A 12870-nucleotide genomic window follows, 5' to 3' on the forward strand; every position below is an offset into this window, starting at 1 on the left:
CTACCCTTGTCCTGGGCCGCGTCCATGGTAGGCCTCAGATCTTCTGGAATCCTCCAAGAAGCGTCACTCTGCAAAAACTTCACCCTTGAGGGGCATTGGAAATTCCGAAACTGGTCCCCGTTGATCGGAAGAAGAAACGGTGGAGTTTGAGGCTCGATTTAACCGAAAAATGAGAAAATCTCCTTGAAAAAGCGCAAAAACGTAACAAAAGCTCGAGAGCTATAGCATGAGGACTCCCAACACTTGAACGTGCGGTAAAAATCTGAAGATGGCTGCCAGAGGAGGGGCTTAGGTAGAGGGCAGTCATTGGCTGGGGGCAGTATGACCCTGAGACCAGTGACTGGTTATTAGTAGAAAGACAGTTCAGAAACGAAACTGAAACTGATTTTTTCTTTACCAAGGATTCCCAGCCTGACGACAGGGAATATTCATGAGCATGTGAATCCATACCAGACCCCATGCTGGAGAAAAAGCAGGTATACACCTAAGACTCTTTTTGTGTCTGTTTAAAACAGACCAGGGAAAGCAAAACTCAATGTTACACTTTATGAATGACTCAAGGTTATCCTAGGTTGGTAAAACCTAATGCAGACTTATTCTGAACAGGCTACCAGCAAGTCAGGGGAAGCAAGACCCAGTTGGGAAACACTCTTACATTTATCCTAACAGGAAGAGTGAAGTGAAAGCAACAGCTCTTTTGTGAAGCGTTAGGGAGAATTCTCAGAAATGTGCCAATTCTCTTCTACCTTAGAGACTGCCAGCCCTTTTTGCAGGACTTTAGGACTCCTGGAGAGGGCGAGACCTTTTCTTTTTCCCACTCTCTCATGCATTTTGTTATTAATTTAAACACTAGTTTCTTTTGGTTTTGGAGTCTGGCAAACTCCATAGTCATCTTTTACATTGTAACACAGAGCACCTTCAGTGCAGTGGCACAGGGAAGTCGTTTAGACTTCCCAAAGGTTTAAATACCTTCTCTTGGTTAAACTACTGTTTCCAAGAGCAGTAAAGTGAAATTGACTTTACTTACATTTTGTAAGTTTCTAAACTCAGCACACACTATCTTATAATAGGGTGCTGGAGGGGTTACTTAGTATCCCCTTTGTCTAGTTTCTCATGTAAGATTTTTATGGTACCCATTCTACAATTAATGGCTGGTGGCAGTGGTTTACTTTTTACTACCATTGAGTGTGTCTACCACGGGCTGCAATTGCAGCTGCAGTAAAGCACCCATGGGTGCCCATTTTATCAAAATGGTCCCGTCTTCCTTTTTCGCCATTTCTTGTTGGAAAGGTCCTTCTTGAGATTCACTTGGTGTGCTAAACCAGGCTTGGTCCCTTTGTTCGCTTTGTCTTTGGCAGGGTTCACTCTGGCTCCAGAGTGTCTGGCAGTGCAGGAAGTGAGGGAGGGAGGTGCCCGAAACACCCTGTGCTTAATCCCCTTAGTTACAGGAGTTCACCCAAAGGTGATTGGCTGGCTGGCCTCGGCAGACAGCCACCCAGCTGTGTGATTGACAGCTAATCTGCGAATAAATGGAGAAATCTGCATAAAAGGCGAGGCTTTTGGCTTGGAAGGCAGAGTCGACCACTGGACGAAGGAATCCGAAGAAGAACTTGGAAGAGACGCCTTCTTCAACTCCTGGTCCGTTGGTTTGCCCGGTGAAGCCCTGCTGCTGTGCTGAAGATCCGAATTTACCTCGACTAGAGAAGCCCTGCAACGGACGACTTCTCCCCTTGGGTTGGTGGGACCAATCAACCACAAAGTGAACTCGTCTGGACATCCTCTCGGAGCTGGCTGTACTTCCACTGCTGCTGCAGGGACCGATTTGCCAGGGAGAGGAACACCAGACTGAATGCTTTGCTTTTGAGTCAGACCCGAACTCCAGGAAGATCCTCCGGACTTCCATGAAGGTGGACTGACTGTTAGGGAGAATTCTCAAAAATGTGCTAATTCCCTTCACCTTAGAGAGCCCCCCAGCAACTTTGCTGGATTTTGAGGACTTGATATTTTTACCTGGAGAGAGTGTGACCCTTTTTCCCCCACTCTCTCATGCGTTTTCTAAGGTTATGGAGTTTTTAGATGACTCCATAGGCATCATCTTTTCATTTGTGTCACACAGCACCCTCAGTGCAGTGGCACAGAGAAACCTTTTCAGGCATTCCTAAGGTTTAAATAACTTCCCTGGGATAAACTAATGTTTCCCAGAATAAGTAAAGTGAAATTGAGTTTACTAGGCTTTTTAAATTCCTAGAGCCAGAACACCCTATATTACAATAGCGTGCTCGACGGGTTACTTAGTATCCCCTGTGTCTAGATACTCATGTAGCAGTCAAATGCTACCCTTTCCTCTCGAAATGGGTAGTGGCAGTGGTTTTACAACAAACTACCATGATTTTTCACAACCGCGAACACCGGTAGCGTTAAATCACGGGAGCCATGTTTTTCAAAATGGCATCTGAACCCCCTTTGTTTAAACAGGTCCCGGCCTTCTTTTTTCACCATTTCTTTTTGCCAATGTCCTTCTAGAGTTTGACTCTGCATGCCAAACCAGGTTTGGTCCCTTTGTTCCTTCGCCGGGTTTCAGGACTGAAGACCGCCTCTGGCGCCAGAGTGTCTGGGGTGGGCAGGAAGTGAGGGAGGTGCCCGAAACTCCCTGTGCTTAGTCTCCTAGGACTCCCTGCTCACTGTACTCAGAGACAAAGCTTCACCTCACTGATGAGGCCCAACAAGGCTGAAACATGTGCATGGGGTTGCTTTTGGTACTCTTGTTCAGAGAGGAATTGCCATAGCATTTCGGTGCTGGACTGCCCATGTGGGCGGGACAAAGACTGATGTGCATATGGATATTTCCCATCTGTCAAAGGTACAGTGAGCAAAAAGCGTGTGCTTCAAACTCATCTCAGAACAGGTTATCATGCCATGTTCTTTCTGGAGAGGAGCGCCTGCTACCGTTTTTGAAATATTAGTCTCCTAGGAGACCCAAATGCACTCTGGTGCGATTGGCTGGCTGACAGTCCGGCAAGGACAGCCACCCTGCTGGGTGAGCGACAGCTAGACTGGAATGAATGGGAGAGAATAAAAGGCGAGTCTCTTGGCTTGGAAGGCAGTGTCGACCACTGAACGAAAGAACCAAATAGGAGCTTGAAGAGGAAGGCTGTTGCAACTCCTGGACCGTTGGTTTGCCTGGTGAAATCCTGCTGCAGGTCCGAATCGCTATGTTCATCTCGACAGAGAAGCCCTGCAATGTGGGATACATTGACCCCCTCATCAGAATTTCCATCCATAACCAAGCTGCATCTCAGCAGTTAACAGCAAAATGGCCGTGCTGGCGTAACGCTCACCTGATATCCCTGGGGGCGTCTGGAAGGCTCTGGTATCTGGAACCCTGGATATGTAGTTGCCCAGCGTGGAATAACAAATCTGCAATCACAGAAGGAAGGATTTGAGATAACTGTCTCTAATGGGTGAATCTCACACCTGCCTCGGACCAATCCCTCTCCCACTGAGTCGTTCTCACCTTAATTGTTTGTAGGGTGAGCTATCCATCCTGCGTCTGGTGCAGTGGCGCTTGCCGTTTGTTGGCGATCTGCCCGAGTTGCTTCACTGGTGCAGTGCGCCTTTCGTCGGGTCCAGGCCTGCTGTGACCCTGACTGCTGGTAGGCAGGTAGGTTTGTTAATTGTAAGTCTTAGTTCTTTTTTGTAGTGGAAAGCCCCTTAATGTCTTTATCTTCTTTTCATGTGCGAAGGTTTGATGCGGTCATGCTGGATGAAGAAGCACGTTCTAAGGTAAGGGAAAGCGCGAAGCGCGGTGTTCTTTATTGTCTTTTGAAGCTAACCTGTGTTCTCTTCTCCTCACAGGGTGCTGCGGTGCTATGAGTGGACGAGAGCTTGATGAACTGACCCCAGGGATCCGTTAAGGTAAGTTAAGCGCTATGCAGACGTTAAATATTAAAAGCTAACCTTAATATTTCTTCTTTTCTCTTGCAGGGTATTGCCGTGGAGTTCTGGATGGAAGCGCTGAATAGTGCGATGGAATTCGATGTTTTGGAAGCTCGCACGTTCTAATTGTTTTTCCCTTTCTTGCTTTGCAGGTCGCGATGTTCGAACGGGAGCTGTGGCCGCGGGAAGCTGGAATTCCTCAAGCTAGTACTCACAGGTGAGGTTGTTTCTTCTCTCGGTTTCCACAGGTTGCGGCCCGGTTGAGATGCTGAGCGTAGGATGGAGTATTCTCAGTTAAGACAAGTAATCTTGTTCTTGCCCTTACAGGATTACTGGAAGATGCTGAAGAGCAGGAGCTGGACACGGTGAGGGTCATGCTGCTAGTTGTAGAATAACGCAAAGCGTGTTCTGCAGTCCGGGTGTGGTTTATATAGCCCATGTAAAGTAGTACCAGGTAAAAATAGTTTCAGGCCCGGCCAGACCCAAAACACTAGACTGCATGGCTTGGTGCATAAGAACTGAGCCATGTGGTTGCTTCAATGTTGGATTTAAAGACCCATGTACATAAATTAAAGCAAGCTTGATAAGTCTCTCCTTACCACATATAAGCCTGGTGCCAAAGGCGCCAGGACTGGCTCCAGGAGCCTTTTTGCAGAAGTTTTAAGGCCCTTGTGGTTCTGGTGGGAGCCTGCTTGTGGCATAGCTTGTGACCCCTAACAGTGGTCATGACAGCTGGCTCCTTTGAGCACCACTGCCTCGCATCAGAACTGCGTACTGCAGCTACAAGAGGGTGGCTGCACTGTTTTGCCAAGCACCATTGGGCAAGTTGGAACAGAACACACCAAGAAAGGCTGCCAGGGGGTGTTCTGGTGTGTACTATAAAAGCAGAGTGAAAAAGCAGCGCTGCTTTGGTGCTAGCCCAAAGTTTCCCATTGAAAAAGTGAAATGGTTTACATTTAAAATGATGCCGCTTTGATGCTCTTTTCATCGGTTCTACATTACTCTGCTTTTATCAGTGAGGCCCTGCCGTGCCCATCCATATTCAGATTGTGCTCCAGCAGAAGAGAGCCTTATTCAAAATGTATTTTTGCAAACCAAGAAAAATGCCCGTTTTAAAAGTACAATGCTGAATAAAGCCCTTTCCTTGCCTAGGAATGTCAGGGGGGTGTTGTGTGAAAACCTAGAGAGATGTTTTGTTTCAACAGAAATGATTCTGATTCAAAGAAATCAAATAAATAAGTAAAGGCAATGGCTGCAGTGGGGAACTGGCCAAACAGGTTTTCTGCTGGGGCGGAGCTGCTAACAGGAGAGGCCCCCCGCCCCCAAAAAGAAGCCGCTGTAGATTCTGGGACACCTACCTTTTAACTGCCACCCATGAAAACTTTGAATGGACCAAGAGAAACAAATATCTCACACTCGTCAGACTTCTGTCTGGGCTTCCGCAAGTGCCCCGATACCTCTGGGTCAGGCGCACTATATAAATAAAATAAACAAACAAACCAATAGATCTGGGACATCTACGTGCGACACTGGAAGTGACAACCACCAGTCACTCAAGCTGGGGAAACTCCAGGGCAGCCCTGAACTGAACAGACATTTGGCGGTAGCCTGAAGAAAAAAAATGGTCCCAGTGGAGGACAAAGGCTACCCATTTGGCTCTAAAGACCAGTTCATTAATAAAACTTTGAGACTTATCTCCACAAATGGACAAATCTAGATGCAATTTTGATGGCTGTAATTCAAGACGTGGTAGCCTTCAGTGGCATATAGGGGACAGAAATGGCAGATAATTGGATATTCTGAGGAAAGTGTATAAGGTGCCACTTGGAAATTCAAGATTAACATGCATTATGATAATATGTACACATGTATAAAGTTATAAAATTTTAGTTCTAAAATTTTAGGTATGACATTTCTCACGGAAAAGGCCAAAAAATGTATTAGACGGACTAAACAAAGTCCTACAAACGTGAGAATTGGACTGCCATGCACTGTGAAATATGTAATATGCCTATGTAATTTGTTAAAGTGCCACAACTGTACAAATGTGTAATTTATGGAGATTGATTTTTGGCAAAAAGGACTGTGGGATGGCTTTTAACATCATAAAATACAATCTCATAAACCGAGTCTCAACTTAGGCTGACATATCCGGTTCTTGGAGCTAGGTCTAGCTTACTTCTGCTAGAACAAAATACCCGGTGAGGTCACCCGCTTTTATATAAAGGGTGGGAGCTAACACGGACAGGACACACTCTGCTGAATTTCCAGTGCCTGTGTATCCAGACATTCCAGATCCACCTTTGCAAGATTCCAGACTCTACTGCTAAGCCAAAGCATAACTGACCCTAACCAAGCAGGGCCAATTAAAACCACACAAAAATCCCAATAGCAAAGGGGAAAAGCTGTAGTACCCTTGGGGAGCATCCTGTGACCAGACCGGCCTTTTGCTCACTACCTGCATGCCCACTGTACCTTTGCCATCTAGTGACCAGACTTGCCCAGCTGCTTGCAGTTAGGAGTGTCTGATGCTATCCCGTGACCCGAGCTTTTGAGTCCCGAACCGGTGACTGTCCAAATCCCCAAACTGCAGTGCGGATTTGAGCATTTCCCCATCCCATAGACACACATAGCCTACCCCATCTTGATTCTTTGTTCCACTCTTTAAATAATCCTATCCATACTCTTGATTCCTTGTTAAAACTGTTAGAATTTGCTGTGCATCTTGTCATTGATCTCCAAGCGTTAGCGCCACTTTTCTATTAATTTCTGTCTTGCATAGATCATAAATCCTTGGTCATATTCGGAATAATCCCCACATAAAGCTGGATGCGGGGTGAAAAAGTTGACGTTGCAAATCAATCTTAGAACGTAACGTGTCTTTCTTTAACAATATAGTCTAGATAATTTAGGTCAAGTAAAACTTGCCTTTCCTTTTTAAAACCGATTTTCTCTTATTAACTGCTTTCTTTTACCTAAGCTGAACCTCATTCCACCTTGAAAATCTCATCCAATTCTTCAGCTATAGTCACTCTTTCACGTCGAAGGTGTCCTTGTGATGTGCATCTATCACCCAGCCTAAAAACCGCATTCTGATTCTGTGTATTTCACCCTTTGTTCTTTTTTTCTTTTCCATTTACTACAGTGCCTTATTCTTGAATTCATATTTATTCTGTTGGTCCAGATATTTGAATTAAGGCTCAAAATTGGTTCCTTGTAACCTAACCACATTGTAGCAGTTATGTTTATGACCTGATTGTAGTAACCAATAAAGCACTCACACGATTTAAAAAACAAAACAAAAAAAACGTTTTTTGACATTTAAAACTGAAAGAGAAAATTTCTACTTTTCAACGTGCGAATGTGGCTGCACTGCGTTTTCATTTCAAGTTGCTTTTTGAACTGTATACCTTTTGGACACCTTACCTTATAGTTGCTAGTGATATTACATCCCCGATACTGTGATAAAACATATGTATTATTTAACCACACATCATTATTTGTCAAATTCTGAGTGTCAATTTATGCCATCCCAAAGAGTGTTAAAATCCTCTCATTTTGTGAAGGAAGGTCGGATTTTGATTGTTTTCTGCCTCATATTCCTGATTCATTGCTGCTTCTTTCTATCCAATCAGAATTCGATTAATTGGGGTTTGAGGGAACATTGCAGGGGGAAACCTTAACTCTGGTGCCATCTCTCCTAATTGAAAAAGTGCTCCTATTCATTTGTGCTTTGGATATGTTCTTGTAGAAGGTTACCCAAGTGTAGTTCAGTGGGTTTCATTGTAATTATCACCCCATTGGTGAATGCTGCCCAATATAAAAATGGTGTGATGATCTTTGAAATTAAAGTAAATAAATAACGTGTTAGCACCCACTTGCCTGGTTCATGGTCCATTGTGAGACTGGTTCGTATCAACTCAATTCGAATTTGTAGAAAATCAAGAAAAAGCATTCTCATTGCTCATTACATCAAAGGCTAAGGGCGAAGGTCATGGTCCGGTGTGTGACGCCCAGTTGGAATCCTTTACAGCAAGGATGACTTCTCCCTTCTCCTATGAGTTGGTGGGACCAATTAACTCGACACTAAGCCATCTGCATACCATTCTCGGAGCTGGTTGTATTTTCCACAGAGTGCTGCAGGAAACAGAATAACCAGGGAGACGGACACCAGCTTGTGTGCTTGATTACAGCTACAGCCAGATTTTTGACCAGTCCCAGTGCAAGAGTCCCCCAACGTCCTCCCTCTTATCCCCACGACTGAGACCCAGGAACAGTGAGATCTGCAGGAACTGCCAGGAAGAGAGGTCACCAGCTGCATCTTTCTTCATTTGTAAATGTACTGTAAAACCGGACAGAGTACTTACCTCTCACAGTGAAAGCGCTAGAAACGTTTCCCAACTCACAGGCCTAATCAGCTTGTGACCCCAACATATGATTCTTCTTTTTACAAACTATTCCTGAGAACGTTTGCAGACACTTTTCCTTTGATATACCAGAACTGCTTTATCCTATCCAAGGCTTTAGCCCATTGACTTTGGCCTAGCCTAATGAATTGATTCTTCTGGTGAACTCAATATCTGCACCATCTAAGAAATAACTGTATTCTTTATATGTTCTGATAACCTATGCCTTTTTGCTCCTCCTTCAAAGTATTCTGAATGCCTCAGAAACTTAGAGTATACAGTACTGAAGTATATTTGTGTGTGATTATATTGCCTCCTCATTATGAATGTTTAATAACTGAGGAAATAAATTAATAAGTTTTTAATAATGAAACCTTGAGTGTTATAGTTTATTTGAACACCTGTGATTGTAGACCACTGTGTAACATCATTACAGCTCACATTCACATTCCCTTTTGAGATAAGCCTGGCTGCTCAGCTCCACTACCAAAAACTGTAGTGCAGACTTATACCAAAGGTTGATTTTGCTTACACCTGTAGTCATAGTTGTGTGTAGTGGTCCCAAAGGGTACTGCATACTAACTTTGCCTAACACTGACCAAGCCTGAGCCACCTCAAAGTGCTGGACCCCAGATGCAAGGAAAGTCCAAGAAGGTAACCGAGAGACCGCGGTGGTGCTATTTGCTAGTCGCAAGGAGCTGAAACCACGAAGTGCCGCTGATCTGAAGTTTGCCCATTTCTGCCGCTGACCTTCCATTCGTAGTGTAGGAGTCCCCAGACGTCCTCCCTTTTGTCCCCACGACTGAGACACAAACACTGAATCTGCAGACCTACACAGGAACACAAGTGCAGCTGGATCCCGTTTTCTTCTAACCAAAGGCACTGTAAACCTAAGAGGACTTACTGCGTGTTGTGTAGCCTTGCTAATTCTCAGTTGAGACATGTCTTGGTTGGCATTGCAGAGTTGCTTGCAGATTTGCCCCACACAAGCTTCCCAGCTTGTGGCCCTTCAAATGATTTTATTTCTACAAACCTTTCTGAAAAAAAGTGCAAGACTCTTACTTACCTACAAAAAGATCTTGCGCTCCCCTAGACTTCGCTCAACTAACATTGGCTGTCCTGGCTCCCTGAGAGACACTTACCTCTTGCTTTGTGCTTTTGCCTTTCCTCCAGGAAGAGGCAAATTTACTTTGCATTGGAGGGTTCAAAAAGTACTAACCAGTTTATTAATTATTTGTTAACCTTTGTTTTATTCCCATATCTAATCTTTTGCACCAAACTCAGTATTGCTCTAAACATACCAGTGATAAATCAATGTCCACAGTGTCCTAGCTATTTAAGTCATCTGGGGGTGCATGAAGTGTCTGTGTGCCATCCCCAATGGGTATCATCTGATTAGAGAAACTAAGCGTGTTTTGAAGTCTATTTTTAAGTGATACATGTTTTGCTCCCTTCTGAAGAAGGCTTCTATAACGGACTGTTAAATACATTAATAATTGTTTAATCACGAAAACTTGAATGTAAGTGTTTATTTGGATAACTGTCACTGTGAAAGTGTTATACCCTTACAGCTCACATGGACCCCTCTTGAGATAAGCCTGGCTGCTCAGTCACCAACTTGTGTAGTACATGCTTATACCAAAGGTTGGGTTAACTATTGCCAAGAGGACAAGGCAGGTGCAATCTCCCACAGGGTACTGCATACAATTTTGCCTAACAGTCTGCATGCACACATCAGTTGAATTTAAGAAATAAGATTAGAACATTTACTGCTCTGTTGACAATTGGTGCTAAACAATATTATCTCTCATGTGTTTTCTCTACGCTGTCTCTGTGTTGGTATGTGTTTGTAGGTCTTGTGGCCAAATGCACATAATTTAATGATGCTCTGATCATGAATGTATTTCATTTTTACCATGGATTATTGTGATGACCACGATTTTGATATGGGTTGATCACTCAAACTTGTAATTTACCAACTATCTGCTTATTCGATCGACATATGGCTTTTTATGGTCATCTGATTCACTTGTTTCCCCGGTGGATGGGATTGGGGGATATCGTAATAATTTGATGACCTTCGTACAATCTTATGAACTTTGATTTGACGTACTGACCTTTGTTATGATCGATAAGATGACTGTATTGCGCCCTGAAGGACTTTGGATAGTCCGAAATGCGTCTGCGATTGATACATCTGCACTTATTTCATGATAAATAAACCTAAAGCCATCCTTTGGTGAACAAGAGGCTGAAGAGCATTACTTTCTAAAAACGATATGAAGCTCTTATAAGAGATCCAGCAATACAACTGTACTATACTCTCTACTGAACCACATAATGGATGTTAGGGTGTGCAGCCCACACCAAAGGCTAGATGGCTTTGGTCCTTTTTTGTCCAGTTATATTGTATGCCTGACACAGAGGACTTTATTATTGGGTTTCCACCCCACTTCTACCCAAGCATTAAAGACGCTCGTCTTGAAGACGCATTGCAAATAAAACAATCCAAATAGAAGCTATGCCCACTGACTACAATCAAAAATGTAACTGCTGCCACCTGTTTGTCTTTAGGCACATTTAAAAGTAACCAAAAATCCCTTTGTTGAAAGTCTAGGGTGATAGAAAAGTATCAATTGAAAGATGCAGTGTGCAATATGAAAACGTTACCCAAACAGGTAACATGTAAAAGACAAAAGGTAAAACGTTTCCCAGTACTGACTGTCTGAATGACTAGTCAGTTTCCCAATAACAAATTAGCAAAAAGTCCAGGGAAGTTCTCTGTAAAAAGTCAGAACAAGTTGTAAAAGAAAAAGATTTTGGGGTCCATAGAATATGAAGGAATGTTACTCTGGCTGTGGTTTTCTCTGCTGGTTGTCCCTTACTTGGCTGTCCTAATCTTGCAGCCGATGTCCTCGATATTCCGTTCTGGAGTAGTTCCAGGGCAGTGTTGCAGTAATTTTTCCAGAAGACCTCTGATCATCCACCTCGAGATAGGAAGCTGCAGTCATCCTTTAGAGTTGCGAGACCCTCTGCCTTTCACCTATGCCACCTCCCACAGTTGTTCACTTCATGCAACTGTTCCCTGCCAGCTGTTGGCTCCTTTTTTGTGTAGCGAGCCATCTGGATCAGCCTATATTTCACTGACTGCCTTTGTGACTTCATCGAGTTAAGCCTGACTGCTCTGCCAAAGTCCGAGTTCTGGTGTACAATTTTGATGAGCCCCAACAAGGGCGAAACATGTTTGGGGATGCTTGTGGTCTCGTGCAGAAGGGATGTGACCTAGCAGTTCGGGCTGGACTGCCCCTTTTGGGGTGGGGCCAAGCCTGATTTGCATATGGTCTTTCCCCTTCTGTAATGGCTTGGCAGGCGAAGAACGGTGGTCTGGAGGGTTGCCCGAGCAATGCCAGTGGTTAAGATTCAGTCTAAACCTTCCAACCATCACTTCTTTGTTTTTTCAATTTTGATGAAACCCTGCTTTGCCATTAGATTAAAGAGGATTTCAAATGCATGCTGGTTACTATGTTTGACAGAGTGCTCCTGTACAGTCCTCTTTTACTGCAGCAATAGCTTATCAGTGAGGAGCAAAAGTATGGGAACGAATCAGAATCCTGGACCTAGTTCTTTCTAGATTGCTTGAGTGCAAAGAAAGGAACACCATTGTTTAAAAAATGTTATCCCACTTATTTATCGCATGCACAAAGAATATAAATAAAACACATACCTCTCCTTCAGATTTCACACCAATCACTTTTCCTTTTTCGAGAACTATCTCCTCAATCGGTTTGTTCAGCATGTACGTGCCCCCATAAATTGCGCTTAACCTAAAAAACAAAATTATTTTATTTAACTGAAATTAACAAGTGTGGGTTTTACTATTTGGGAATTACTAAACGCAGACACTAGATTGTCAATAACGATTTCCAGACGTACTGCGTTTACTGGTGAACTGTAGATGAGCAAGGTTTCAGGAGGAATATTCAGCATCCTTACATAAAAGCAATAATTCAAATATCCACAACATTCGGATTAGGCCTTTTTCAATATTATAAGCCGCTTTCAATACGGTGTTGCTTGAATGCTTGATACACAAAACCACCTGTGAATGACCAATTCCAACATCCCACCAATTGGGAATTTATCCCAAAAACCCTACCAAACTGACCACAGAGAGGGTTATAAGATATGGTGGGTGTGGCATGCATACAAAAAAATGAAAGCATTACAACCACTCTTCACAAAATACCAATATAGAAATTAGGATTAGTCCTGAAAATTTCAGAAAAAAAAAAAGGACTTAACAGGCATATATTTAGGACACTTGGCCAAACTTTAGACCAGTCACCTCTAAAGTGCACAGTCCGAATGATACAGTCTAACCATAATGCTAATGTGCAGTAGAGCAGTACAGTATTAGAAGCAGGTTAGCAATAAGCATGTAGATATTTCAGCCTTGCTTGGGAAGAAGTGGGGGCACTAATAGGACAAATGAACGTAAATTGACCAAAAACATGTAAATCATATCAGG

At 43.5% G+C, this 12870-nt stretch overlaps 1 protein-coding gene across 1 annotated transcript in view; it reads right to left on the bottom strand.

Moving 5' to 3' along the window:
- The window catches only part of GDI2 (GDP dissociation inhibitor 2), a 404570-nt gene that overhangs the window by 151176 nt on the left and 240524 nt on the right, over positions 1 to 12870 (bottom strand). Inside the window, exon 7 of the mRNA XM_069629650.1 lies at positions 12067 to 12166. Within this exon, the coding sequence (XP_069485751.1) occupies positions 12067 to 12166 (100 nt within the window). The remainder of the gene's footprint in view (positions 1 to 12066; positions 12167 to 12870) is intronic.

The sequence above is a fragment of the Ambystoma mexicanum genome, chromosome 12, assembly GCF_040938575.1.
Source record: "Ambystoma mexicanum isolate Mex_15411 chromosome 12, UKY_AmexF1_1, whole genome shotgun sequence".
Lineage (NCBI taxonomy): Eukaryota > Metazoa > Chordata > Amphibia > Caudata > Ambystomatidae > Ambystoma > Ambystoma mexicanum.